Below are 26,450 nucleotides of genomic sequence, written 5' to 3' on the forward strand. Positions count from 1 at the left end.
CTCCCGCTTTCAAGCGCGTGCAACAAAGATCGCACAGCAACAATCCCGGTTCCACCCCTAAATTCCATCCCCCCTCGCAGAAGAAGCCCCGGGGGCTGCTTTTGTCAGCGTCGTTCACAGCCCCTAATGACCGACGCCGCTTATTTAATTGGCGCGGCTGCCGGACAATCGATAGTATCCGAAAGCGAAACCTCGCATAAATTGCAATTCGTTCATGCGGGCATAAAGAGAATATCTGTATACATTTTAAGCAATTTAGTGGACAATAACGAGAGGTACTGTAAAACAATTAATGTTCGTTTAATCATTTTCGATTTTTTAAATCAATCTACTCTATTATATTTGAATGTGTTTTAGTTCTGCAATACTAGCTAAAATTGAAATTTTAAAACTGCAGGCTTTTCAAAGTTTTTTTTTATATTTACGACGATTTTTCTACGCAACAACAAAATTTTTGAAAAAAAAAAGATCGCAAATACTCGAATTTTAGCCCTGAAACAGCTGCAAAGAAAAAAATAAAAAATTTGGTTTATAATGGCTTATGCAGCGAACATAAACCTATTTTGCTGCAGTTTTAGATAAATAATTTTTAAATTTTCGGGTAAAAAACTTTTATAATAACTACTGCAGGCTTAAATATTTAAGTTTATTTTATTTTATTCTTTTTAATCGATAACAAAAATTTTGATAAAGAGTATATCACCCTCGTAATGAAAGTTATAATAACTTTCCTCACTTCTTTTACAATTATTTCATACTTACTTCTTTTATAATTATTTTCAGAGCAAAATTAATCATTGCTTATTCCAAGTTTCTTTCACAATTAAATTTTAGTTGAAGCGATTACTTTTCTCGTGGTTAATTGTCCAAGAATTTTAGCCTTAAAGTGAACTACAAAAAAGAAAACAATGAATAATTAGAATAATAATTTATGCAGCTTAAATAATATTTTGCTGCAATTTAGATAAATAACTTTTAAATGACGAGTAAGAGTGAATCCAAATAAACTTTTGTACAAATGTTTTACAAATATTTATTAGAATTAGTATATGTTTGCAAGTTTGATTTAATTCGTAATGCTATTTCTCTATCAAATTTGTAAATAAATATTACAAAACGCGATTTTATATAAGAATCAAGAGCAAACGCAAAATTAAATAACTTTTTAAATAAAAGAATTGTGCTCAAATTTTATACAGATACTCAAACGTAAAAATAGAATAATTCATAAAATTTTTATATTTTCGGTAATGCTTCGAAACGTAACAAGTACATCCTTAAAATATGACTGTATGCTTCAGGTGCTCTGGTCAGAAACACTGCCGCTACAATGTGACTATTGAGCATCCAGGAGCGCATTCTTGGGGTCCAGGTGGAATTTTATTAAAATACGCTTGCATACCAGGTGAGTCTTGAATATCAAATACATTACAATATTAAAATTTGATTAATCATTGTCCCAAGTTTCGCGAAAAAAATTTAAATATCTGAAGGCACGCTATTTTTATCAAAAAGTCTATTATCACCACAGGAAAGAAATTTCACCAATTTACGTACAAAAATAGCCAATATATAAACTGAAATATTACCAGATTGCCAGTTATATTTCTACCAACGAGTATGTCCAATTTTCTCTTAATTGTCTCGAATTTCTTCCTTCGGAATTGTTTCACATTTTTTCCTAATTATTCACGAAATTAGTTTCAATTCTCTCTTAATTGTTATCGATTCCGAACAACAACGACGTTCTTCGATTTTCATACAAAACCGGCAATATCCCCGGCTGGGTATTTACAAGGTATTACGAATCTGGCTTTATTTATCGGGCGGAAAGCTCGGGTCTATTTCTCCGCGCTGCGACCCGCGATCGATATTCGGGCGTGCGCAATCGATGATCGACGACCTCGATAAAGCGCCCCGGGCGCGCAGGTCGCACGCGGGGGCGTTAAAATGCACGGCACGTCACGTGCCACACGTTCGACGAAATCGGCCTCAGATTTCTATCTCGCACGTTGCCCGTCGCGCGTCCGCCAGCTGTCGGCGATGCAACAACGATCCTTATTGACCGTGGGATCGCCGGCATATGCGCTGAAATTCTCTCCCGGCGACAAGAAACTGTGTATCCGATCGCGCGCACAATGCGCCGCGCTCGACGGACCGGCGACGGTGATGTTGCATCGCGGAAAGGGCATGTAATCCCGTCGTTCTATGGAATCGCACGTACCGTGGAAGGCGTCCCTTCGAGAGAGGGAAGCGTGACGTTTCCCGGATTTAGTCGTTCATTGTACGATATAGCTCCATTTTTCGAAATGAATGGGGACTTATGCGTCATAGAAACGAGAAATTATGTGGGCATACATTACAAGATGTTGCGAGTTGCAGCTTATTGCGTAACATACATAATACTGTGTTCGTACGTTTTTAAATGTTCTTCCTTTAGATCAATAGGTACTCGTATTGCTGCATCTATCACAATTTTGTCGAGATAAATATAAATGACCAATAAAATATTAATGGCTCCAAGAATAAATAAAAAATAACACAATATGAGCCAAACGCAGATAGTCGAACGGATTATAATAAAAAAAATAATTGTTAATCTTAACACATGACTTTTTAATTTCTATTTATTTACTCTTATTTTTATTTTAATTCATTCATGACAATTTAGTTTTTATATATTTTCTCTTTGGTTGGTTTAAAGATTCAATTATTGGACATCAAATTTCAAATTCTGACTTTATTTTAATCTTTGATATGCTATATTGTTCTTTTGGACATGATCATGCAGGGGAAATGAGATCGCCAGTCACTATTCTATGCATATTCTTTGGTTCATCTGTGTAATGACTTCACTAAAGAAAATCCACATCGAGGATCTAAATGTTTGATTTTAATGTCGATCATCATTTTTATATGTAAAATAATTACTTGATATTATTATAAATATCTATGTTAAAATTAACAACTATTTTTTTATTAAAAGTAACAAAAAGAAATATTTATGCTCGAATGTATCTTTTTATTATGATTCTCTAGGACACCTGCGTTCTTGTATTGGCATTTGTGTTATTTTTGATAAATATATTACTTTTTTAACGTGTATGCAGTATGTATCGATTTCTATAAATATGTATTTATATAATACACTACTCAAAAAAAAATAGGGAACACTTTCCAGACACCAAAAATTAGGCTATTTTCAAATGACTGTAACTCGGTGAAAAATCATCGTAGATAAAAAATAAAAAAAGCATTTTGAAGCTTGAAGATCCAACTTTAACGCTTTATTAGCAGATTTTCAAAATTCTTTTAACTTCTTTGTCTTATGCAGTAAAAAAGCACACCCTGTTTTGTTCCTTAAAATTTCGTATTTTTGACACTTTGCAGCTCAACCAACAAATTTTTTTCGAATAATTCAAGTAAAGCTTCATAAACTACAACATTTTGCCTACAAAATGCTTTTTTTAAAATTTCTCTACGATTTTTTTTGACCGAGTTACGCAACTTTGAAGCTAAACCTGCATTTTTTACAAATGATATCTGTACTCCGTGAAAAATCATCGTAGACAAAAAATCAAAAAACCATTTTAAAGCTCGAAGTTTCAGCTTTAATATGTTATTAATGGTTTTCAAAAATTTTTTCAATTTCTTAGTACTATGCCCCAAAAAAGATACACTGTTTTTTCCTTGAAATTATTTATTTTTAACAGCCTGTAGCTCAATAAAAAATTTTTTCTCGACAAATCCAATGCAAGTGCCATAAAGTATGACATTTTTTCTACAAAATGCTTTTTTTAAAATTTTTTCTACGATTTTTTTTGACCGAGTTACAAGACTTCGAAGAAACACATTTTTTACAGTATCTTTTTTTGAAAAATGGCGTCTACCGCCGACATTAGCATTATCCAATATGCACCACGTGGAGGTTGCCGGTCGGATATTTGCACATCGTGTGCGTGTGTGTGTGTGTGTGTGTGTGTGTGTGTGTGTGTGTGTGTGTGTGTGTGTGTATCACAGCATAGATAAGGACCCCGCAGTTCGTCACTTCTGCGGTATTTAATGACTCCAAACTCTCTCTGCTGTGTGTGTGTGTGTGTGTGTGTGTGTGTTTGTATGCGCGCGCGCGCATGAGTGTTCAATAGTGTGTATTTCCTCTTCTCTGATCAATTACTGCTTGCAAGCGTTCTCGCATATTTATACATCTTGCAATACGATCTTGCGGAATGTTGTGCCAAATTTTCATTAAAATTTCTCCTAATTCTTCTAAATTTTGCGGCTGTTCTTCGCGACGCCTTAATCGTCGTTCTTGGCGTCGACGAAATAAACGCTATGATCAACGTTGCGTAATGCCAGTACGATCTTACAACGGCGGTTCCGTGATGGTGTGGGGGTGTATATCTCTTACAAGACAAAGTGATCTAGTGATCCTGCCACCTCCGGCAATGACAGGTGTTCGTTATATCAACGATATTCTACGACCACACGTTTTGCAATTAAATCGAACCTGTCGGAACTTTATTTTCATGCAGGACAACGCTCGACCTCATACGGCGAATATAACGCGACGTTTTTTTGAACGACACGCAACTAGATTGTTAAATCATCTCGTCAATAGCCCAGACTTAAATCCAATCAAGCACATTTGGGATAAAATAGAACGACGATTAAGGCGTCGCAAAGAACAGCCGCAAAATTTAGAAGAATTGGGAGAAATTTTAACGAAAATTTGGCAAAACATTCCGCAAGATCATATTGCAAGATGTATAAATATGCAAAAACGCTTGCAAGCAGTAATTGATCAGAGAGGAGGAAATACACACTATTGAATACTCATGCGCGCGCGCGCGCGCACGCACACACACACACACACAGCAGAGAGGGTTTGGAGTCATTAAAGACGAACTGTGGTGTCCTTATCTCTGCTCTGATACACACACACACACACACACAGATACACACACGCACGCACGCGCGCGCGCACACACACACACACACACACACACACACACGATGTGCAAATATCCGACCGGCAACCTCCACGTGGTGCATATTGGGTAATGCTAATGTCGGCGGTAGACGTCATTTTTCAGAAAAAGATACTGTAAAAAATGTGTTTCTTCCAAGTCTTGTAACTCGGTCAAAAAAAATCGTAGAAAAAATTTTAAAAAAAGCATTTTGTAGAAAAAATGTCATACTTTATGGCACTTGCATTGGATTTGTCGAGAAAAAATTTTTTATTGAGCTACAGGCTATTAAAAATACGTAATTTCAAGGAAAAAACAGTGTATCTTTTTTGGGGCATAGTACTAAGAAATTGAAAAAATTTTTGAAAACCATTAATAACATGTTAAAGCTGAAACTTCGAACTTTAAAATGGTTTTTTGATTTTTTGTCTACGATGATTTTTCACGAAGTACGGATATCATTTGTAAAAAATGCAGGTTTAGCTTCAAAGTTGCGTAATTCGGTCAAAAAAAATCGTAGAGAAATTTTAAGAAAAGCGTTTTGTAGGCAAAATGTTGTAGTTTATGAAGCTTTACTGGAATTATTCGAAAAAAATTTGTTGGTCGAGCTGCAAAGTGTCAAAAATACGAAATTTTAAGAAACAAAACAGGGTGTGCTTTTTTACTGCATAAGACAAGGAAGTTAAAAGAATTTTGAAAATCTGCTGATAGAGCGTTAAAGTTGGATCTTCAAGTTTCAAAATGCTTTTTTTATTTTTTATCTACGATGATTTTTCACCGAGTTACAGTCATTTGAAAATAGCCTAATTTTTGGTGTCTGGAAAGTGTTCCCTATTTTTTTTTTAGTAGTGTATATTTACGTAAACTTGTAATTAATTCATTTTATTAATATTATTACCTTTATTATTTATTGTATTTTTTTTTATTTATTAAGCTAACATAAATTTTAAACTATATATACACTGAAAAAAGTAAGTTGTCTAAATTTGTCAACGCGATTAAATTTGTTTCGTTCAAATATTTATATATTTAACTTAAATTCTTAAACTAAAGAAATTCAATCAAGTTAAAAATTTAGCCAAGTTACTTTCTTTTCTCAGTATAGTAATAATAATAAAATTATTTTTCACTTTCATATATATAAAATGTAATTCACAAAATTAAAAGGGAAATTCCTTCATCCAGGAATTCAAAAAAATTTTGCATTTTTGCACATCTTTAACAACTTGAGTTTCCTAATTTATACCGAGCAAATTTTCGTGAATAAAGTTCACCGAATCAAATTGTCCCTTAATAAAGCGTCGGGTATCAGGAATAATTCGAGACACTCGACATCTCGTTTGAATGCAAAGAGTTTCATTAGACAAGCGCTGGAATCGATAGACCGAATGAAAACCGTTCGCTATTCAGCGGGACAAAACATTCCTTGCGAAGGCCGTCACACTTGGCGGAATATTGGAAATGGTGCACACAGACGTTGCACACTGAGAGACGACGGGGGGAAAGAGGAAGGACGGAGGACCAAATTTCCCCTTCGTCGCCCTTATTACCCGCCGCCAACAGCTATCTAGCCCCCACCTAGAAATGGCACCCCTATCTTCTGGAAACTGGGGCAAGGACACCCTCGCCTTCCTGGCCCGCGATACGCACCAGAACGGGATCCGTGCAGTCGTATCGCACGCTGACAAATAGACCGCGACGAGTACAGATGTTAATGGTGGCCTTATGGCAGCAGAAACGCGGCCCATATCTCTCGCCATCCCCTCGAAAATAATTCTTTTCACAACGATAAAATTGTGTCTCTGACAGTAATGATTTGTTACTAAAGATTTAATTAGAGGGTGGACATCTGGAGGGTAGCGTTGCATTAGCACGATTTATTAAACGCATGTGGAATTTATTCGATTAACTTTTATGATATATATATAATTTTTCAGTTGTATGTATATATAACTAAAATTGTATACACAACTGAAGGGTTTTCTACAAAAAATGGAACAAATCCAAAAAATTAAATTTGCAAGAAACAAGAAACCTCTCATGTTTAAACAATTCATTGTTTAATGATGATAATTTTTTTCTGGATGTATACGTAGACTTTGATTAATATTTCGAAACTTTATTATTATTAACTTAACTTAAGTAAAGCTAAATCCTTCTTTTTATTTAAATCACAAATAATCTTTAATATGGCGAAAAAGAACTGACGCGCCAGATTCGATTAACAAAGCTAAATCTTCTTTTGCAGATTCTGAAAACTCGTCATTAAAAGAAAACAAAAAAAAAACTTTTAGACTTGCTTGGTTTCTTGCAGGAATTTTATATTTACTTATTCCATATTTTATATTTACCTTCTTTTATAGTATTAATAAAAAAAAAGTTGAAGGATGTATTATTTAAAGTATAAAGCAATAATTTCTCCACTTTTTATTTACCAATCTTTACAAATTGCTCTTAACAAAAATTCTTTTATATTTCTCTTCATAAATATGATAACTGTAAATCTCTCTAGAATGAAATATCACTTTAAAAGTGTAAAAATTGAGTAATTATTTGAGTAATTTTTTATTCTACGAGATTTAAAAAGCAATTGTTTACCAGGTATATAATAGATATAAGAAAGTTTGAAGCTTTTTTTAATATCTTTAAAGGCCAATATTAAAAAAAAAATGTTTAATGTCTACACCTGTTTGATTTTTACTGGAACAAAATTGTTCATAAAATTGTAACGTTATTGATAGAAAATAATTTAAAGAATAATTAAACAACTCATTTAATTTTTATAGGAAATCCTTCAATTAATATAATAAATATATGTATATAAATAAATATATCTGTATGTATAATTTTATATATACACTCTAATTATTTCAGATATACAAATATCTAAAATTACAATTAAACTGTAATTTATGATACTTAATTAGACTTTTACGTCAACTATTTGTAAAAAATTATTTTATTTTACGGAAGGTGTATAAATCTCCGCTTTCAAAGTGTTGTTTCTTCACGAAACTGCGTTTCGCGAAGCAAAATTGCACTATATATCGCCATACCGCAGAATTAATATTTTATTGGTTGTGTGCAGAAGCTGCAGTTAGACGATTCTGCAATCAAGAGGTGAAGGTGATCGGCGGTGAAGGCGGTTACATCAACACTCCGGGTTATCCACTATATTACGTCGGAGAAACGTGCGGATGGACCTTCAGAACGTTTCCGGGTCAGAGGATAGTTCTGACCTTTCACGACTTGAATATCCGTAGTGAGTTCCCATTTTAACCTCTCAACTCTCCTCCTCGAGCAGGAGGGTTGCGCGACAAGTGAAATTTATAAAAATTGAATCGCTCGCATCGAGACCAGAAGCAGATTTAGCTTCGTTTATAGTAATCGAATCTGGCGCGTCAGTCCTTTCTCGCCGCAATAAAGATAGCTTGTGGTTTAAACAAAGAAAGAAATAGAGAGAGAGAGAGAAAGAGAGAACTTAAATAATGTTTCAAAACAGATATACGTTGCTCGGAAGCATTAGAAACAGCAGTGTATATTTTTTTTGTCGAAATTTACGGTCTTTATTTAAACCGCGGGTTTCAACGATCCACTTCAGCTCTTACCAAGCCGCGGGGAATGAATGGCGATTCGCTAACACATAACTACAGTTTACTACACAAACGGAGTATCCCGAGCGCACACATGCGCTACATATGACACCGATCGAATTAAGGGATTGGCGTCGATCGTGGTCGAAAAAACAAACATATCCCCGTCCCGCCCCGCGGCTTCATTTTACCAGCGCGTTCCGCAAACAAACTCCACAGGCAGAAACCGCGAATAAATGCTCGCAGGTCCAGACACGGATGGCAACTGCGTGGACATCGTCAGAGTACGGGAACGCGGCAGCACACTCTTCGAGTTCTGCGGCACCGTCGCGGGTGCGCGGGTTGTCTCCGACTCGAACGTGTTGACACTCGACTTCGTCGCTTCGAAGAGGTTTTACAACGCCCGAGGCTTTTTGCTGCACTATCAAGGTAAAAAGGACAAAAAAAAAGAGATCTCGAACGCTCGAGTGCATAGAGAGAAGTGTCCGAAACACGTGCTCAGCTCTGCGAAACTTTTAACTCGAGAACACTTTCACAGAGAGCAAGAATACGTAGTACGTACGTAATTCGCCAATCGAGTCTACGCGAAATTGAGTCGACCTATTATTCGGATAAAATTAGCATTCTGATTAATTAATGAAGCACCAACTGTCTGATAAGAACAGTTCAGAAGTTTAAAACGAACCATATTGTTTCTATCCAAGTGGGAATGAAGATACCGATTCAGTATCAACTTTTAGCACTGCGTGAAAGATTTTTCAAGTATAATTATATATAGTTATATATAATTTTATATAGTTTATGCATAATTATATATCAAATGAAGCTTCATGAAGCTTCTTTACATGGCAGCAGATTGTAAATAGACAACAATCCTTTAGAAACAATATTTAGACGGCAAAGTTTGTAATTTTTACATTCTGACGTTACTTTGAAGCATTACAATAAGTTCTTTTTTCTTGTTCGAGTGCGATATTTCGGAAAAAAATCGGAGATAATCACAGAGATATCTAGTTTAATTTTAAACGCAGAATTCCCACGATCGAGATCATTTTTCAAGTTTTCACTCATTTAAAAGTTCCTTGAAATGTCATTAGCTACTTTCTTAACTATTTTAGCGATTAAAACTTTTAATAACTCGCTAGTGCTTGCCGTTAAGGTGTTCAGAAATTGCGTGTGGAGGTCCTAGAGAAATAATGGAAATTCTAAAGGGCGCGAGATGCGATATCGCGCCCGGTAACTTTAAAACTGGAGCAAGGTGTTAACTAGGAACGCAAGGTGAAAATGAACTTGCTGCATTTTGCAGTGCTGGGCTGTCCGGAGGTCTCGACGCCGAACGGAAGTTACGTGTCGAACGGTACATTGACTTCGCGGACATTCCTATGCAAGTCGGGCAGCGTGTTTTCCGACAGCAGGGAAAGAAAAAGGACGCTCGAGTGTAGGAACGGCAGATGGAACGAGACCGCTAGCAAGTTACCCGCTTGCGTAGGTAAGAACTCGCCCGGCGTAAATTGCGTTACATTACGTTTTGTTCCGTCTATTTTTCCGCGTATCACGTTTTACGTATTTTATTCGTCGGTCATTCCGCTTCGCTCGCGCGCCAGCGCCAATCCGTGTTTCATCGTATTTATTTACGTTAGATTATAGAGTTACATACGTCCATTGCGCGTACGGCGAATCAATTTCATTCTTCATCAGAGTTTTAATTTAAACTTTTGCGTAAAAGCAACGCGTGCTCGTAACGTGAACGTAATGCGCTTTATTGCGTGCAATAATACGCACGATAAGTCTATCGTCATATTTAAATTAATTCTGTTCTCTCTGTCTGTTTATATCTCGCACACACAGAGAATTATTCATTAATACTATTAAACATTCAGGCGCTTTGTGAATACGAATATCGTTGATTATTATCGTAGAAATTAAATAGCGCTGCACTCAGAAAGTAAAGGAAATGCTATTACCGCTATTAATACAAATGCAATTAATATAAAATGCTGTTACTAACACTTGCATTATATTTATAATGTGTAATGATCGAAACAATCTCACTTATATCTCATACCTATTTTCATGGGTGACACTGGTTATTACATTATTTAATAATGCTCAATCCGCAGATAATGGATATTAAAAGCAAATTTTGATATGATTAATGATGAAATTTGATTCATGCAAGCTCGGCGATGAAATATTAAAGGTATTATATATTACACCCGTTTTTACAAATATTTATACTGTAAATGGACTTCAAATTTACATAGAAAAATTTACTTTTTTTTCTTATTTGTTATAATACTAAAAGGTATAAAACAAAATGACAACAAAAATGACGATTTTTTCATTTAAGTATTTTAAAGGTATTTGGGCTGTATAAACGTAATACTAAAATATTTTATAAAATTTTTATATTCTTGATAATGTTTTGAGGTATGGCCCATACATCCTTGAATATTCAACATGATTTATGCAAAATTTTATTGCGATTCTGAGCTTGATTGTCCTGTAAAAAAGTACATTTTGTTTATTTATAGAACAATCAATCCTTACATAATAAAAACTTATATAATCGTAATAAAAATTTATATGAATCATCTTAAATACTTGAGTACTTAAATGATTTTATATTTAAAAAATCAAAGCTTTGTCATTATTTCTTTATACTAAAATATTTAAATAATTTTTGGTCCAGGAAATCGCCGCCAAATGTTCTGTATTACTTTAAAATGTAGTAGAATGTTCTGTAATTTTTTCATAATTTAAAAAAAAGATGCAATACATCCTTAATAGATTCGAAATTTATAATCCGTTCCCTCTTTCGAATTGTTTGAACGCTCTAGCTCCCTTCTTTCGCGATATTATCTGCATACTACAACCGCCAGTTAGGAGGCAAAACGCGTCCTTTCCTGTGATTAATTCGAAACCTACACGCGTGCGTCGGCCGCGCACGTGAATTCACGCAATATTCAGCGCGGGTTACGCAGCGAGGCGCGCGAGATAATCGATACGGCCCTTCCGTGACGGAAATCCCCCCAATGGCTAGTGATGACATCGAAACCCTATAAAAATTCACATTATTACAATTTTTGTTATCGCCCGATCAGTTAACGTGCAATAGCGCTATAAATTTTATGTGAAATTTCTTTCTTATTTAACGAACGGTTAAGTTACGAGTTTAATATTTTCAGCTCCGCAAAAATTTAATATTATCGCTTAATGTTGAAAATACATTTTCAAATAATCTTAATAAAAAAATACTATTAAACCCGAAAAAAAAACTATTGGAAGTAATAGAGTACAATGGTGGATTCAAATGATTTTCCAATAATTTCCAATAGTTTTTTCGCGAGACTAACAGTATTTTTCCATAAAAAAAGTCCTTGTGTTAAATTTAATTTTAATTATCACGTGTGGAAAAAAAAGTAAATGCAAATAAGTACGAAGAAAAAGATACGTGATAAGATTTAATCTTATCAACAGCTCTTTTCATTACTGGAATTTATCCTTAAGAGAGTTTATTTATCTCACATGTGTTTACCTTCTATATTAATAGATTAAAAAGTTAAAAGGTCAAACTACGAATGAATAAAGTAAATTAAAACAATATTATAAAAAAGCAACAAAATAACAAAAATAAAGATCAACAAGCTAAATAACAAAGAGATGTATTATAATAAACAAATAATTCAATGTTGAACAGTCTTTAATTATGTCATAATTATTATTTTTGTTAATTTGTTGCTTTTCATACAACAAGATTCAAAGTAATTTTAAATTTTATTAGATATAACGTGCAAAATAAATTGCATCGGTTCTAATTAGAAGCTGAATTACACTGTTAAATATTTAAAAAATTTATATCATATTTAAAGTTCCTTGAGTTAAATAACATTTTGTTATTTTTAACTTATGTGTGTGCCAAAATTTATTATTTTAACACAAAATATATATAATTAAAAAAAATCCATTTAGTCAACCCATTTCTGTGGTTAAATTGCGTAGTTTTAAAGTAATTAGTGTTCGTATAATAAATAATAAATTAAATATATGAGTCCAGTTTAACGGTTTTATAGTTAAATTCAACTTCATCAATTTTATTCCATTCAATTAGGTAGAATTTGATATTACAAATTTAACAGTATAAATTTTAGGAAAATCAAGGTTGAGTAGTAACTAATCAAAAAATTATAAATTACATAATAAAGTTAAAAAATTAACTGTTAACTTGATTTAATTCATTTTTAACTTTAGTTATTTTTAAAACACATAAACTTTAATTTATTAACTTTTAACTTATTAAACTTTAATTTATTAACTTTTTTCTAAACTACAAATTTATATAAAAAAATATAAAAGAAGAAATACATTCTTACATAAAAAATAATATTTCTTTATTACTTTATATAAATTTAATTTAACATAAAATTTTTTAAATGAATGTTCCGAATCTAACATTAAAATTTTACGAATTTCTAATTTAATATGAATAATGCTTTTCAAAATTAACTTCAAGTTAATTTAATTCAACGTAACTTTTTACTAGTTAGCTTTCTGTTCACGCAACTTGTAACTAAATTAATTTTATAATCCATCAACTTTATCTAAATTTAGTTAAAAGAATATATTAAATTACTCAACCCTGAGGAAACTGAAAAGCGCATTTCGAATTGTTGTTCGCCGGTATCTGAATAGGTTGAAGTGCCATCGCTACCCATGGCTGCTCATCGAGGGGGCTTTATTCCCCCTCGGAGAAAATGGTGGGGGACCCTTTCCTCGAGGAAGGGAGGAAGCGAGACACCGCTCTCGCGGTAGGGGAACGAAAGACGAGGACGAACCGAAAGAGAGTCTTAGGGCAGAGGGGGTCGCCGAAGGCAACCATACATCGTCGTCGTCTTCTGTTGGCCGTCGTCGTTGTCGCGCGAAGTCAGTCGTGTGAACGTCACGTGCCTCTTAGGACGCGAGAAAAAAAATACGTGTTATAAACTAGTCTTGAAATTCGCGAAAGTATATCGTTATTCTGTATAACATATATTTTGAGAAAAAGCTGCTTAAATTTTCGGGAACTTTCTTGAAGAGATTCGCAACTACATCCAACAGGTAACTGGTTAATGTGTATAAAGCCGAACATAACCTTATAACTTTTGGCAATTGAAATTATTTATAACAGCGGCTTGATTTATCGATTCCTCAAAGTCATTTGATCTTCAATATCCCTCTTTAGCATTTTTTTTTTCGCTATTTTCTAGCCTAATTGGATCACTAGTGTCGGATAGCGTTTTTGAAAGGGTTTTTTTTTGGTCTCAAAAAATCTGAAAAAATTCTGATACACTCTTCCAACATTCCAGAATACGATTTGCAATTGTTTAATCTAAAACGTTTATTTCTTTTTATACATGTTCAAATTTAAGGCAGAATAATTCACAATTAAAAATTTCTCTAGGTTTTAAATCCCCGGCTGGTTCACGGAGAGATATACAAGATTCTCAATTAGATTAAATGCGACAGAACATTCCGACGAATTAAGGAATTAAGAGTTCTCCATGTAGATACATGCTGTGTGTACCCTAGAAGCGCTGCAATATTCATAGAATATTATACAAATATTATTCAAAATTAAAATGATATTAAAATAACATTCCGAGAATATTATTTAATATTTTTAATATTATTTTCATATTATTTCAATATTATGAGAATATTATGTTAATGTTATATGTTTTTATATAATATTCGTGGTATATTACTTCAGTACGAATATTTTTGTAATCAAAAATTAATTTAAATTATGCATAAAATATTTACAAACTTTATAATCATTACATGTGAAAGTTATAATATTCTCGATAATTTAGAATATTGAAGTAAACAACATTATTTATTTCTCACATAATATCCATGTAATATTATCAAGAGTGGATATATAATCATTTTTGATTAATATTAAATAATATTTCTGAAATATTATTTAATACTAAATATTGTAGCTCTTACGGGATACATGTGTAAGCTTTTTGTTAAATATAATATATAATCATTTAAAGTAAATCTCATTGGTTTTTGTAAATTCGCAAATTAATAATTATTTCGCAAATGTGGAAAATAGCTTAAGCTTGAAAACCGGATTATGCCGTTTAATTGATAAATAAGTTTGACCTGAATTCTCTGAGAGGGTTGTCATTATCTGTTAAATATTGGTGAACAATTTCTTAAAACCGACAATTTGGGGGCAAAGTGCGCGCGGCGATTCGAAATAAATTGCAATTTATATACAGAGTACTTCTTCTAACCGGATTGAAGCGGCCGTTACCGAACGCGGGGTCAACGTAATGATCTTCCTATTGAACCTTCGCACCCGTCGCGATCTCTGATTGTGAGCTAATTAATCTCGTGTTCTGTTTCTCTCTCTTTAGTCAGTTCGTAAAAATCTCTCCAAACGCCTCGATAGGAATTAATTATTGAGTCATTAGTCATCAAAAATGATTAGCAGAAGAATGATTAAATTGTTAATACAGTTCGAATATAATAGCAGATATTTCATTCAGTTCTTGAATTAAATGTGTTCTTTCTGAACACTCCAATGTTTCTAAAACAAATTTAATTTAAACATTTATTTCTCTATTAATTCTACATTTTAAAGAAATTAGTTTTTCCCTAAAATTCGTAGAAAACTTGATAATTATCGAAAATGCAACTTAACTGAATTATAAAGAATTCTTGTTTAATTTAATGCAATTATATGCCATTTATGTATTTGCGTTAGAAAGTGTTGTTTTTTTTGTACTGAATTACTTTTTTATAAAAATATTTTCCTGTCCCATATTTCGGCAAGAAATTCTCGTTGAAAACTACGATTACTATTTTCTGTCTGTATATACTAGAAGTTATTATATTTTTTCATATTTGCAGAAAAATATTTGTTTACATTACTTCTTGTTTACATCATATATTCTCAACCGTATTTATCCGGTTGCTTCTAAACGTATTCGTGCGAAACTCGCACTCTATATTACACTTTCAAGCACCCTGCAGCATTGACAGTGGAAAGAGATACTGCTAAGCAGCTGTGGCCCAAATTAAAGCTTGTAAAATATCATCCCGCGGCGCTTGAAACCGGCACGGACAAAGAAAAAGAAAAGAAAAACCCAGAAAGAAAGAGAGAGAGAGAGAGACAAGTTGCTTTGAACGAGGTTATCTATCCTTTCTTTCGTTTTTCCGCGGGCGGATTGCCTCGTTTCCGAGAAACAATCATTCGGCTACGATAGCTACAGATCCTCCGCGAAAGAGATTAAGGGACGAGTACTTCTTCGTGTTGCACGAGGTTAAACTCGAACGTCTCAAAGCATCAAATTAATTTTGCTGTACGGGTGAAATATGATGAACGTCTCAAAGCATCAAATTAATTTTGCTGCACATGTGAAATATGATAATTTAATGGAGAAAGAAATTATTTCGCAAAAATGCGTGTTGTATTTGCTGTTTGAATTTCGTACAAATGAAATATTCATCATAAAAAGAGAGACAGATCGATATAAATAGATTTGGCAAAATATTTGATACCAATTACATTGATAAGATAATATGTGCACACAAATGGTGACTCAAAGTTTGCCAAAACACATTATTAAACTATTAATAGTAGATAAAAAGATCTTACATTGAGAAAAAATTGATTAAACTAAAATATTTAATTCAATATTAATTAAACTATAGGTTGATTCAACAGACATTTATTGTTAGTTACGAAAGAAGGCTTATAATTCATTCATGTCAATTATTGCATTCAAACTTTTTAACCAAGACTTAATTAAATCAACTCAATGTTTAGTTGAACGTATCGACTAAATATTTTGGTTTTTCAACCAATTTTTTCTCAACAAACTCAATTGTTTCATTTTATAACATTAAAAATATTTGTGATTTACAAGTGTCCCATCAAATATGAACGATGGTATTTAAATAGCTATATTGTTAAAAATATAAAATTCAATATATTTTTACGATAAACAAATATATTAATTTTAATGTATCTATTGTTCACTAAAATTTTATGCATTTTTGACAACATTAAATTTTTTTAATATTGTATATTTGCTTGACATTTGCTTCTGTTATATTACATTAAATTTTGCTGCGTATTTTTAACAGTGTAACGAATCGAATTACAGCTTCCTTTTTTTACGGTATTTTTTACGTATATTTTATTTCTTGTGCTACGCTATGTTATTATGTTTTTTTTTCCTTTTATAATATCAGACTAAGTGGAATAAAAAAGAATATAGCTCCACCCAACTCTCTAACGGAGGGGGGAAAAATAAAATGGAATAATCTTCAATACAGTGCGCTTTTCCATTTCAATCGTTCTCGAAACAAAACCAATTTTGCACGCTCCGAGAAAATCCATTTCGACGCGAAACGGCGGACGGACCCCAATTTCCGGATAAATAAAATCGGATTTTCCATTCATCATTCTGGGAAAAAGAGCATTTCGGTCCCGCGCGATGCACCCGCGTATGCATAGCCGGGGCAGATGCATACGTAATTCGGAAGTCGCGCAGCTGCAACGTCGTCCCTGTGCCCCGTGCAGCACTAAGGAGCGCGAGCGGGCGAAGACAAGAGGAGGAGGAGAGAGACGAACGGATTTGTGGTCCTGAGGGGAGTAAAAGACGACAGGGGTAGTGGGGATATTTCCGTCCCCTCCTTCAAGTTATTCTGCCTATCTTTCTCTCTCTTTCCTCCTCCACCCCTCCTCTCTCTCTCTCTCTCTCTCTCTCTCTCTCTCTCTCTCTCTCTCTCTCTCTCTCTCGCCTCTCTTCTCAGTGATAAATTTAGAGTTAGTAGAATAAAACAACAGAGCGCACAGCTGCACCGCTCGAGCTGGCTTCGTGAAAGTGTAGCCTCGATCTGTTGCTGAAAACGAGAACTTTGGTTAAATGTTCTAGCGAAGTTGACCAAAGTCCATCGAATTTGCTAGGGTTTATTTGTCAACTACTTGTAGAAAATATTTTAATTTCTCTCGATAAATATTGAAGGTTCTATTAAATTAATATACTAAATAATTATTTATACATTGAAAGAAAAATTTTTTAAAAGAAAAAAAAATATAATTTTCTTAAAATCATGGTGTAATAATTTTTCTTGTCTTAGGTAAAAATTTTTGAGATATTTTTTTCTCTGTATAGCAAAATGCCTGTTGTAATGGCCTTGCTCAAATTTGCATTTTTAGTCATTCTATTTTTTGCCACTTGTCTTAGCTTTTTTTGCAATTTTATAATCATATTTTCAACCAGCCTTTAATAATTTTTATAATTCCGTGGTCAATAATATAATTTAATATCTACTTGGGTGTTTGCATTTTTCTTACGTTATGAGTATGTTGAATTTATTTTTCTTTTTTCCCTTCTTGACCTGACGTTAAAGAAGGCTCCGTAAAGTCGAAACATGTTTGTGCTCGTTTAAGTGAAATGGAATAATATTTAATTTTAATATTTTTTTTCAACAACTAGATTTGCTCGTTATCTGATTCCTTGCTTAGCATAAAATGATCCTATTTCTTTTTTTGCATTTATTATATATATATATATATATATATATATATATATATATATATATATATAGTTTAATATAATAAATATTAATATAATTAATGTAATAAATATTGCATATACTTTTGTATTTATTATGTTTTAATCGAAGTTTTAACAGAATGAAAGATAAAATTATAAGGATACTCCTTATGTTTCAGACCTTCAGTGCATAATAAAGAACAGAGTATAATATTGAAATTTGATAATTGGCTCATTATCAGCTTCCAATATTACAAAATTGTTATAATTATTATTTGCTTTGAAATTGGACGAAGAAATTGAATACTTTTAATTCAGAGCAGCAGACGAGCGCGGGCATAAAAGAAAAAGAAAATTTATCCTTTGTAGGTTATTCAATTTTATTACATTTTAACTATGTATTTTTTATTACAAAAATTTATGGTGCAAATTTATTGTTAAACTCTGACGGAAAATTGTGCAAGCGAAACCTGCAAAACCTTTTGATGCGGAGTTATTAAATTTTGGGCGAAAATTGTAAAATTAAAAAATTTTATTGCTCCCCGTATCAGCGAGCGGCAGCAGCACTGACGCTGCAGAGGTCGTTATTAATTTCTGACGTCGGAAACTTGTTATGCTCCAACATCGGAACTTCACAGTATTCTCTGTTATGCAGAATTAACGTGGTGCCGCGCATAGCGCGGCCGTCCAGCTGTTTGCCCACCACCAAAATCGATTCTAGTCCCTGCGTTCTCTCCGCGAAACTGAAACATGTTCGCGTCTAGTTCGACCTATCGCGCGCGCCAAGAGAACGGCCAACTTGTTTTCGACGAGCTCATCGACGTGGCCAGAGAGAGAGAAAAAGAGCGAGCAAGAGAGAGTGAGAAAGAGAGAGAGAGAGAGAGAGAAAGCGGGGATGGATCACGAACGCTGTAGAAGGGATACACACAACGCTTGGCCCTGTTTACTCCCTCCCGCGTACGGCATACGTTTTCCTTCCCCTCCTCGCGCACGTCGTTGCCCTCACCACCACCGCGGCACCGAAGTTCTCCCTCACCGGAGGAGCAGCAACGTCAACCGCCGATGCCAGCGGGAACCTCCTCCAGTCGCCATCGGCGTTTCTGATATATACCGAGTGGCTCCTTCATCGCGTCCTCACTTCATCACCGACCGGCCCTTTGTTTATCAATGGAGAGCTCGTGTTCACGTTTACGCACGCACGCTTACCCGCGACGATCACGCATCACCGCCACGCACGCGCGGGGCTATCGCGAGCCTGAGACACGCGACCACGAAGAGGAGCCACCCTGCTCGCCGCACCTCGGGTCGCCCCGCGACCGTGTCGTCGTCAAGGTCACCATCGCGAGACCGAGTCGAAACATTGCCACCGAGTAGATCCACGCGGGGAAAGTCGATCAACTTCGTGGAGGAAGAATCTTCGCTCCGCAAACAGAGAGAAAGAGAGAGAGGAGGATCGACGCAGATCCTCGGGAAAACAAAGCTCTCGGGGCAGGAGACCTGTTCTGAAGAGCATGCCATGTTGCTGCGAGGAAGAATGCTCTAAGAGTTTGATTCTGTAAGAGGCGAGAGTCCTTTTAGAGAGACGAATTTCTGGTTAAAATAAGGAGAGACACTTTGAGAGGTCTTAGAGAAAATTGATACATGCCGAGGATCTTCTAAAGGACCCCGTAGAATAGGAGAGCGAGTATCCTTGAAGAGAGAACGTGCTCTCTGAGAATGTCCTTTTAGAAAAAAAAGGGAAAACCTGAAAAAGTGAGCGAGCCATTTGTCTTGAACAAAGAAGTCTATCCACAAGATTATTTCCATTTCCATGCTCCGAAGACGTGATCCTAGAATCAATCCTTGAAGAATAGACGTTTTAAAATGTATCAAAGCTAAAGGAAGACTCTATGGCTTCTCTCGCCAAAATTCAAGCAGAATTCTAAAACGGAAAGTCAAGAGACACGGCAGTAGCGCCAAGTAGCGCGAGACCACATGTGTTTCTTTTAAATAGTCCTCGCGAAGAAATTGTTCGTTTGAAGAATTCAATTCTGAAACAAGTGACTCTCTCCAGGTAAATTTCTAAAAGACACACACAAAAAGATTTTTAAATAGAAAACGCATGGCAAGTTTTGAAAAATCGTAATCTAGATGTAAAAGAAAAAAATTGCATTAGCGATAAAGGTCTCGGGTCCGAGGTTGCAGTTCGATTGAACGCGACGTAAAGGCGTTAAGAGAATGCAGCGGTTTCTGGTAGGTGTGTAGAAGGAACGGAACTGACGCGGGCGGCTCGCCAAGGTTGGCGACGAAATCGCGATTCCTGGTGAACACGCGCGTGCTGCGTGGCGGGCAAAGTTCAGCCGGCCCAGAGAGCGGGCAATTGAGCCGTTAATTATGCCTTAACGAGCTGTAACTACACGGTGCAAAGTCACACGAAACTGGCGCGGAGGGGTGGGGAGAAGTGAAGAGGCAGAGGGAGGGGTGGAGAAACGAATAAATAAATAACGTGATCGAGATAAAGGGAAATGTTGGCGGTGGGCGGTGTCGCAAAGTCGCGCACCGGTTGACTCCGCGGCAGGAGTCTCGGTAGTCTCTTAGGTAACCAAATCGCCGAGCCGGAGTCGCACGCGGGAACGCGTGTATGTACGGGAAGGAATATCGCGAGGGACGAGGAGAGCGGGCCGATTGTCGATGGACTTTGTACCCAGCTGTAATGACTCATCGTTGTGGTTGAAGAAGGAGGAGAGAGCGCGTCCGAGAGAAAGAGAGAGAGAAGGGTACGTGTACGAGAGAATGCGTTTGCGATGGAGACGAGAACCAGGTATCTCCATCCGAGCGGTTTACGCGTATACGTAGAGATCTTATTGTTTAAACGAGGGGAGAAAAAAAACAACGAAAAAATTTAATTGCACAGCGTGAATTTAAAATATCATGCGCCGTCAGCTCGAGATACGTTGCTTTAATTATCGGGTTTATATAAACGCGATATTTTTTTCCAAGTTTCGATCAAACATAAATCAAATATCAATCCAATTCACGTGACACGTACGAATTTTATTAAAATTTGATTGGTATTTCGATTACAATTGCAGCGAGCTTCAAAAATGTATCGTACAACATGCGAGAACGATGTGCAACATTAATTCGAGTTATAAACGTAATACGAATTTACTTTTTATTTATTATAAATTTATTAGAAATCAATTTTTTTATTAATTTATTAGAAATTCTATTATTTTCCTATTACAAGTTCTATAAATTATAAGTTTTTGGAATTATGCACTGAAAGAAAAAATTCCTAAATTTTAATAAATATTTTTTTGATTAGTACTAATAAAATGTTTACTTACGGTACACAAATATTTATTCTGTAAGAAAAAATGATGCTTAAATTAGTGGTTCTGTGCTAAATAAATATTTACATTTAGTAAATATTGTATTAATACTGTCGAATAAATATTTATTAAAATTTAGAAATTTTTCTCTCAGTGTAGTTACTGCGTAATATTTTAATCGATTTTTTTAATTATTTTCAACTTTTCGACTTTAATTACAGAATGAGATTTTAATTGATACAAATCCTGAAAAAGTTGTCAGCAATATTTTTTTTTTATTTTATAAAAGCTTTGGCTATGTTTGCTGGTAAAAAATTTAAATATTTTTAAGTGTTCTCGTCTCGAGCTTTTTAGATTATTAATGCGATTTGGGCTGACGGAAAAGTTTTATAAAGCTCTTTTCAACCTGCACGCACTCCACAGGAAACCACAGTTGAGCAAAAAAAAAATGGAGATATCCTAGTTCTCGCTCTGCGTTTTTGCTTCTCTGCGAAACGGAACAAACTTTCGTTTGTAATCTCTTTCTCTCTCTCTTTCTCTCTCTCGTACCTACATATCTTTTTTTTTTTTATTATTAAAGCGATTATTCCTGTCTCTCTATCTCTTTTTATCTTTCTCTCTCGTTCTCTTTTAAAAAGACTTCGTAAACCTCGCCCGAAGCACAACATGTTTGTCGCGCAACAAGGCCACTATGACAAATCATCACTCTAAGTTTGATTACGACGAACTTCGAATGGACTTAAGCGAAATGTTTTGGTGCAGCGAGAATGCAAGCTAAATACCACAAATACATCTCCAGATTGCATCGGGATCTGTCACAGAAGATAAACAAGATCATTGACTCTTTCGGATTCGGAATTGAGGAGAAAAATACGAAAATAACGAAATAGATATATTTTCAACAAAAAATTATCTTTCGAAATTGATTTTTAGATTTTTCATACATGGATTAATGTATTTTTCTAATATAGATATAATATACATTATGCGCTCCATCACACTTTATTTTTACTTTAACTTTCATATGGAAAGTATTCAAGGACACAAATACATCCGGATTGTATCATAATCAACGAAGAAGACAAATAAGATTGTTGAATCTTTCGTATTAAAACATAAAACAGCAAATTAATAATTAAGGAAAAAAAAACAAAAATGACAAAGAAATTTTTTTCTTTTAGTAGAAAATTAATCCTTCAAAATTTAGTTTTAAATTCTTTTTATATAATTTTCTAACATATGTAGATTAATATTTTCTAATATAAATATCACACGTTTGATTTTATTTTGTTTTTACTTTAACTTTTATATTAGTGGAAAATATTTAAAAATAAATACATCCGAATTGTATCATGATCGATGAAGAAGTATAAATAAAATTATTGTATCTTTTGTATTGAAACAATAATTAAGGAAAAAATACATTTTTAACGGTAAATTGTAATAATAATTATTCTTCGAAATCTACTTTTTTGATACAGAGATTAATATATCTTTCCAACATGCTCTAATATTAGACAATATCAGATATCGTATTTGATTTGAGAAGCAATTAAAAATCTGACGGCGAACTAACTGTCGTATTTTATTTTTATTTTATCTTTCATATTAGTGGAAAATCTAAAAAGTGAAACAAAATGTTGATTTTATCTTGGATTTCTCATTTAAAAATTATCTTGCTGACTTGAAAAAGTTTTCCGGTCGACGAGATTGCGTAATCACCGATCACGTACATACTTTGTGCCACACCGCAGCAATCACGTGCATACACGTGCATAGATATTCCAGAAAATATCTTTTTCTGGATTATTGATCATTTGATCCACAGGCCACATCCGTATAATCGTTTAAACCGGCTCCCCATCCTACGACAAGGCTCATTAACGTGCTTTAAATCCACATGCAAAGAACGTTAATTACAAGGAAGAAACTCCGTTCGTCTCTTATCGTGGGGTAGGACGACAACTAAAAATTCCTCGGGAGGGAGAGTAGAAGGGGAGGAAGACGCAGCGGCGCGCGAGAGAGTTGCGTTCGAGGGAGTATCCGATAAAAGATAGCGCGGCTCCTTCCGTTTCGCCACTCCTCGTAGGGTTCAAAGGGCACGGCGATGCGGCGAAGGCGTTACGCGCTGCTAGCTGGACAATAAAGCCGACGGAACAGCGTCGGATCAGCTCAGTCGGTGCCGCAACGACGACGTCGCGACGTCGGTGTCAAAGTACAGTTCGGCCGTAGCGAGGGAGGTGGAGGAGGCGAGCGCGCGACGACCGATGACGATGACGCGAGCGGCAGAGCGTTCCCGGCGGTGACGGCGTGCGCGTGTGTTTCCCTCGCGACGTGATCCAATTCCATCGCGCGAGGACTCGGAATCCCGAGGACCGAGGAAGGGAAGACACATCCCGGGCGGACTTTTCCTTCGGAACGAAGTCCCTCTGTGATCTCTCGAGAGGAGAACGGCGGTAAAAAATTTTCGAGGCCACGCGAGAAGAAATCTCGGACTTTTCCTCGAGTCGGGAATAAGCGAGCGACTGTTTCCAAAGTCTTCCGCGTTGAGAGGAGAGGATACGAGGAAGGAAATTGCAGAATTTCTTCTCGACAAATATAAGTGAGAAACATTCGAGGACTCTCTATACGGGTCTTTTGCGACAAGCAGGCTGTGAGAATTGATGAGGAGACTTTTGGAATTTGAACTTCCGGCGACGTATCGTTCCTTATTAAGGAGATACATTAGACTTCATCCTGCATTCAAGGCGCGGAGAATTTTGAAGAAGACTGAAACATCTTTTCCGACGTCGTAGAAGCGGGAGAGAAATCGAGAGAGCCCCCAATTTCCTGCTGCATCAAGAAAATTACACATTTCAGAGATATTGGATTGTCCGCGACGTGCGCCGCGACAGACTTTGAATTTCATCATCCTGTGATTGCGGGAGAGGAGGAGAAGGAGGAGGGCAAAACCTCCCCCCCCCCGTCCCTGGACAGTCTTCGGTCTGGGCGAATTGCAAATTAGCTGTGGCTTCAGTTGCATTTTTCATCTCATTGCGATTTTTCCGGCGAGTTCTCAGACGATCCGTTTGCGAACTTTTCTCTCGCGAGAGGAATCGCGATCGTTTCTCCTTTTTCTTTCGTGAATGAACCACGCGGCAGCCTCGTGCGAGTAAAAAGAGAGAGAAAGAGAGAGAGAGAGAGAGAAAGAGGGGAGGGTGGGGTAGAGAGGAGAGGGAGAAAGTGGGAGTTCTCAAGAGATTTAACGCGAATCCCTCGGACCTTTGGTAGGATCTAGTGGAGGCGGCACAAGTGCAAGAGAGAATCGTACTGTTGCAACGTGCGGCAGGGATCGTGTGATGGTGGTGGTGGTGCGCAGCAGCAGCTGACAGACGGCCGGGGACACGAGATAATAGATATTTAGTCGGATCTCGAGGTAGACAGACCCATCACGATGATTCGAATATTCACCGATACCTTCAGGAACCTGATCAGTGAGTGTCACACACTTTTTACGCGTATATTTCGAAATAAACGACGAAAATATTGTTTAGCATGAATCCGAAATCGGGTGTGACCGAAGACAACGTAGAAACGCGAAACGTGCCTCGGTTGTCTAAACTTTGAAATGATTTTCTTCCACGGCTGCTTCCTCGCGGAGCCGTGCTATCGGCGCTATTGCGTCGTTTTATTCTTCTTTTAAGTCTAATGACCGATAAAGGTAGAACGACGGAATAGCGTCTATAGCGCGCTCTCCGAACGCAACTCGTATGTAAACATTAGGAAAATTGTTCAACTCGAATTTTGAAATTTTGCTGTTCTGACGCTCCGAAATGATGTGCCAGACAGCACGCATGTCCAAAATGGAGACATAAAACGACTTAAAGGCATCTTAAAGGTATCTCATCGCGATATAACTCAAAGAGTCATCTTTAACATTGTTTTTAAGACGTCTAATGACTCGATTTTGGACATGGTGTTGTCTGGGATGCTTCCTCAATTGTAACGTTCTAATGCGCACCGAGCTCTGTTAAATTTCTCTGGCATTTGATCGACTGTCTATTTAATTTTATCATTAATTGTTACCGCAAATTAGTGAAACATAATTACAATAGAGTTGCTACTGTTGGAGTGAGCTATAATAAGTAGTCGGTAATATAATTTATTTCCAGGCAATAAAAATTCTTAAATTATTAGTGGATATTGATTTTCAATAAGAAGAGTAAATTGAAACGTTAATGAAAATTAATATTTGTACTTCATGTAAAAACGTTTGATTTTATTCAATTATCGTAATACTCTGAGCGTGACATTTTATTTTAGCGTCATACATTTTTAGATTTTATCATTTGTTGTTATAAACTTATTTTATTTTTTATTTTATGAAATTCATACGGCAAACAGCGTAATGTACATAGTTAGATACATGGCGAGGAAAGGAGTACAAAGTATGACATGAAACTTCGTAGTGGCAGAATGAAGCAACATGTCGCAATAAATAATAACGTCCGAAATATAACGATAAAAAGTGTCGCGCTCAGAATATTGTAGTAATTGAATGAAATCAAATATTTTATCCTTTGATGCAGAAGGCTTAAGTTGAGAACGGGAAACAACGTACATTACTCTGTTTCCCGTTCTCAACTTAAGCCTTCTGCATCAAAGGATAAAATATTTGATTTCATTCAATTACTACAATATTCTGAGCGCGACACTTTTTATCGTTATAATATTTTGGACGTTATTATTTATTGCGACATGTTGCTTCATTCTGCCATTACGAAGTTTCATGTCATACCTTATACTCCTTTCCTCGCCGTGTATCTAATTTGAGTCTTTGACATCAAAGGATAAAATATTTGATTTTATTTAATATTCTGAACGTGACATCTTACTTCATCGTCATAAAATTTTTATTAATTACTGCTACACTCTATTTTCTTTATTAATTCCATCACTACGGAGATGAGCATCGCACTTTACTCTTTTCATCAGCGTTTCCCGTGTATCTAGCTTAAGCCTTTTGCATCAAAG

The 26,450-nt window shown here is 35.5% G+C and overlaps 1 protein-coding gene and 2 long non-coding RNA genes across 3 annotated transcripts in view; all 3 read left to right on the forward strand.

Moving 5' to 3' along the window:
- LOC105201727 overlaps window positions 1–26,450 on the forward strand; it is a 56,368-nt gene that overhangs the window by 7,477 nt on the left and 22,441 nt on the right. The window contains exons 4-7 of the mRNA XM_039456854.1: window positions 1,302–1,405; window positions 8,056–8,229; window positions 8,807–8,989; window positions 9,867–10,049. Coding sequence (XP_039312788.1) covers window positions 1,302–1,405; window positions 8,056–8,229; window positions 8,807–8,989; window positions 9,867–10,049 — 644 coding nt within the window. The remainder of the gene's footprint in view (window positions 1–1,301; window positions 1,406–8,055; window positions 8,230–8,806; window positions 8,990–9,866; window positions 10,050–26,450) is intronic.
- On the forward strand, window positions 18,502–24,826 carry LOC120359433. Its single transcript, XR_005576207.1, has 2 exons — window positions 18,502–20,176; window positions 23,266–24,826. It is a non-coding gene; the product is annotated as an uncharacterized LOC120359433 (long non-coding RNA).
- Window positions 20,183–22,593, forward strand: LOC120359434. Its single transcript, XR_005576208.1, has 2 exons — window positions 20,183–20,879; window positions 22,076–22,593. It is a non-coding gene; the product is annotated as an uncharacterized LOC120359434 (long non-coding RNA).

The sequence above is a fragment of the Solenopsis invicta genome, chromosome 13 (assembly GCF_016802725.1).
Source record: "Solenopsis invicta isolate M01_SB chromosome 13, UNIL_Sinv_3.0, whole genome shotgun sequence".
NCBI classification, from domain to species: Eukaryota; Metazoa; Arthropoda; class Insecta; order Hymenoptera; family Formicidae; genus Solenopsis; species Solenopsis invicta.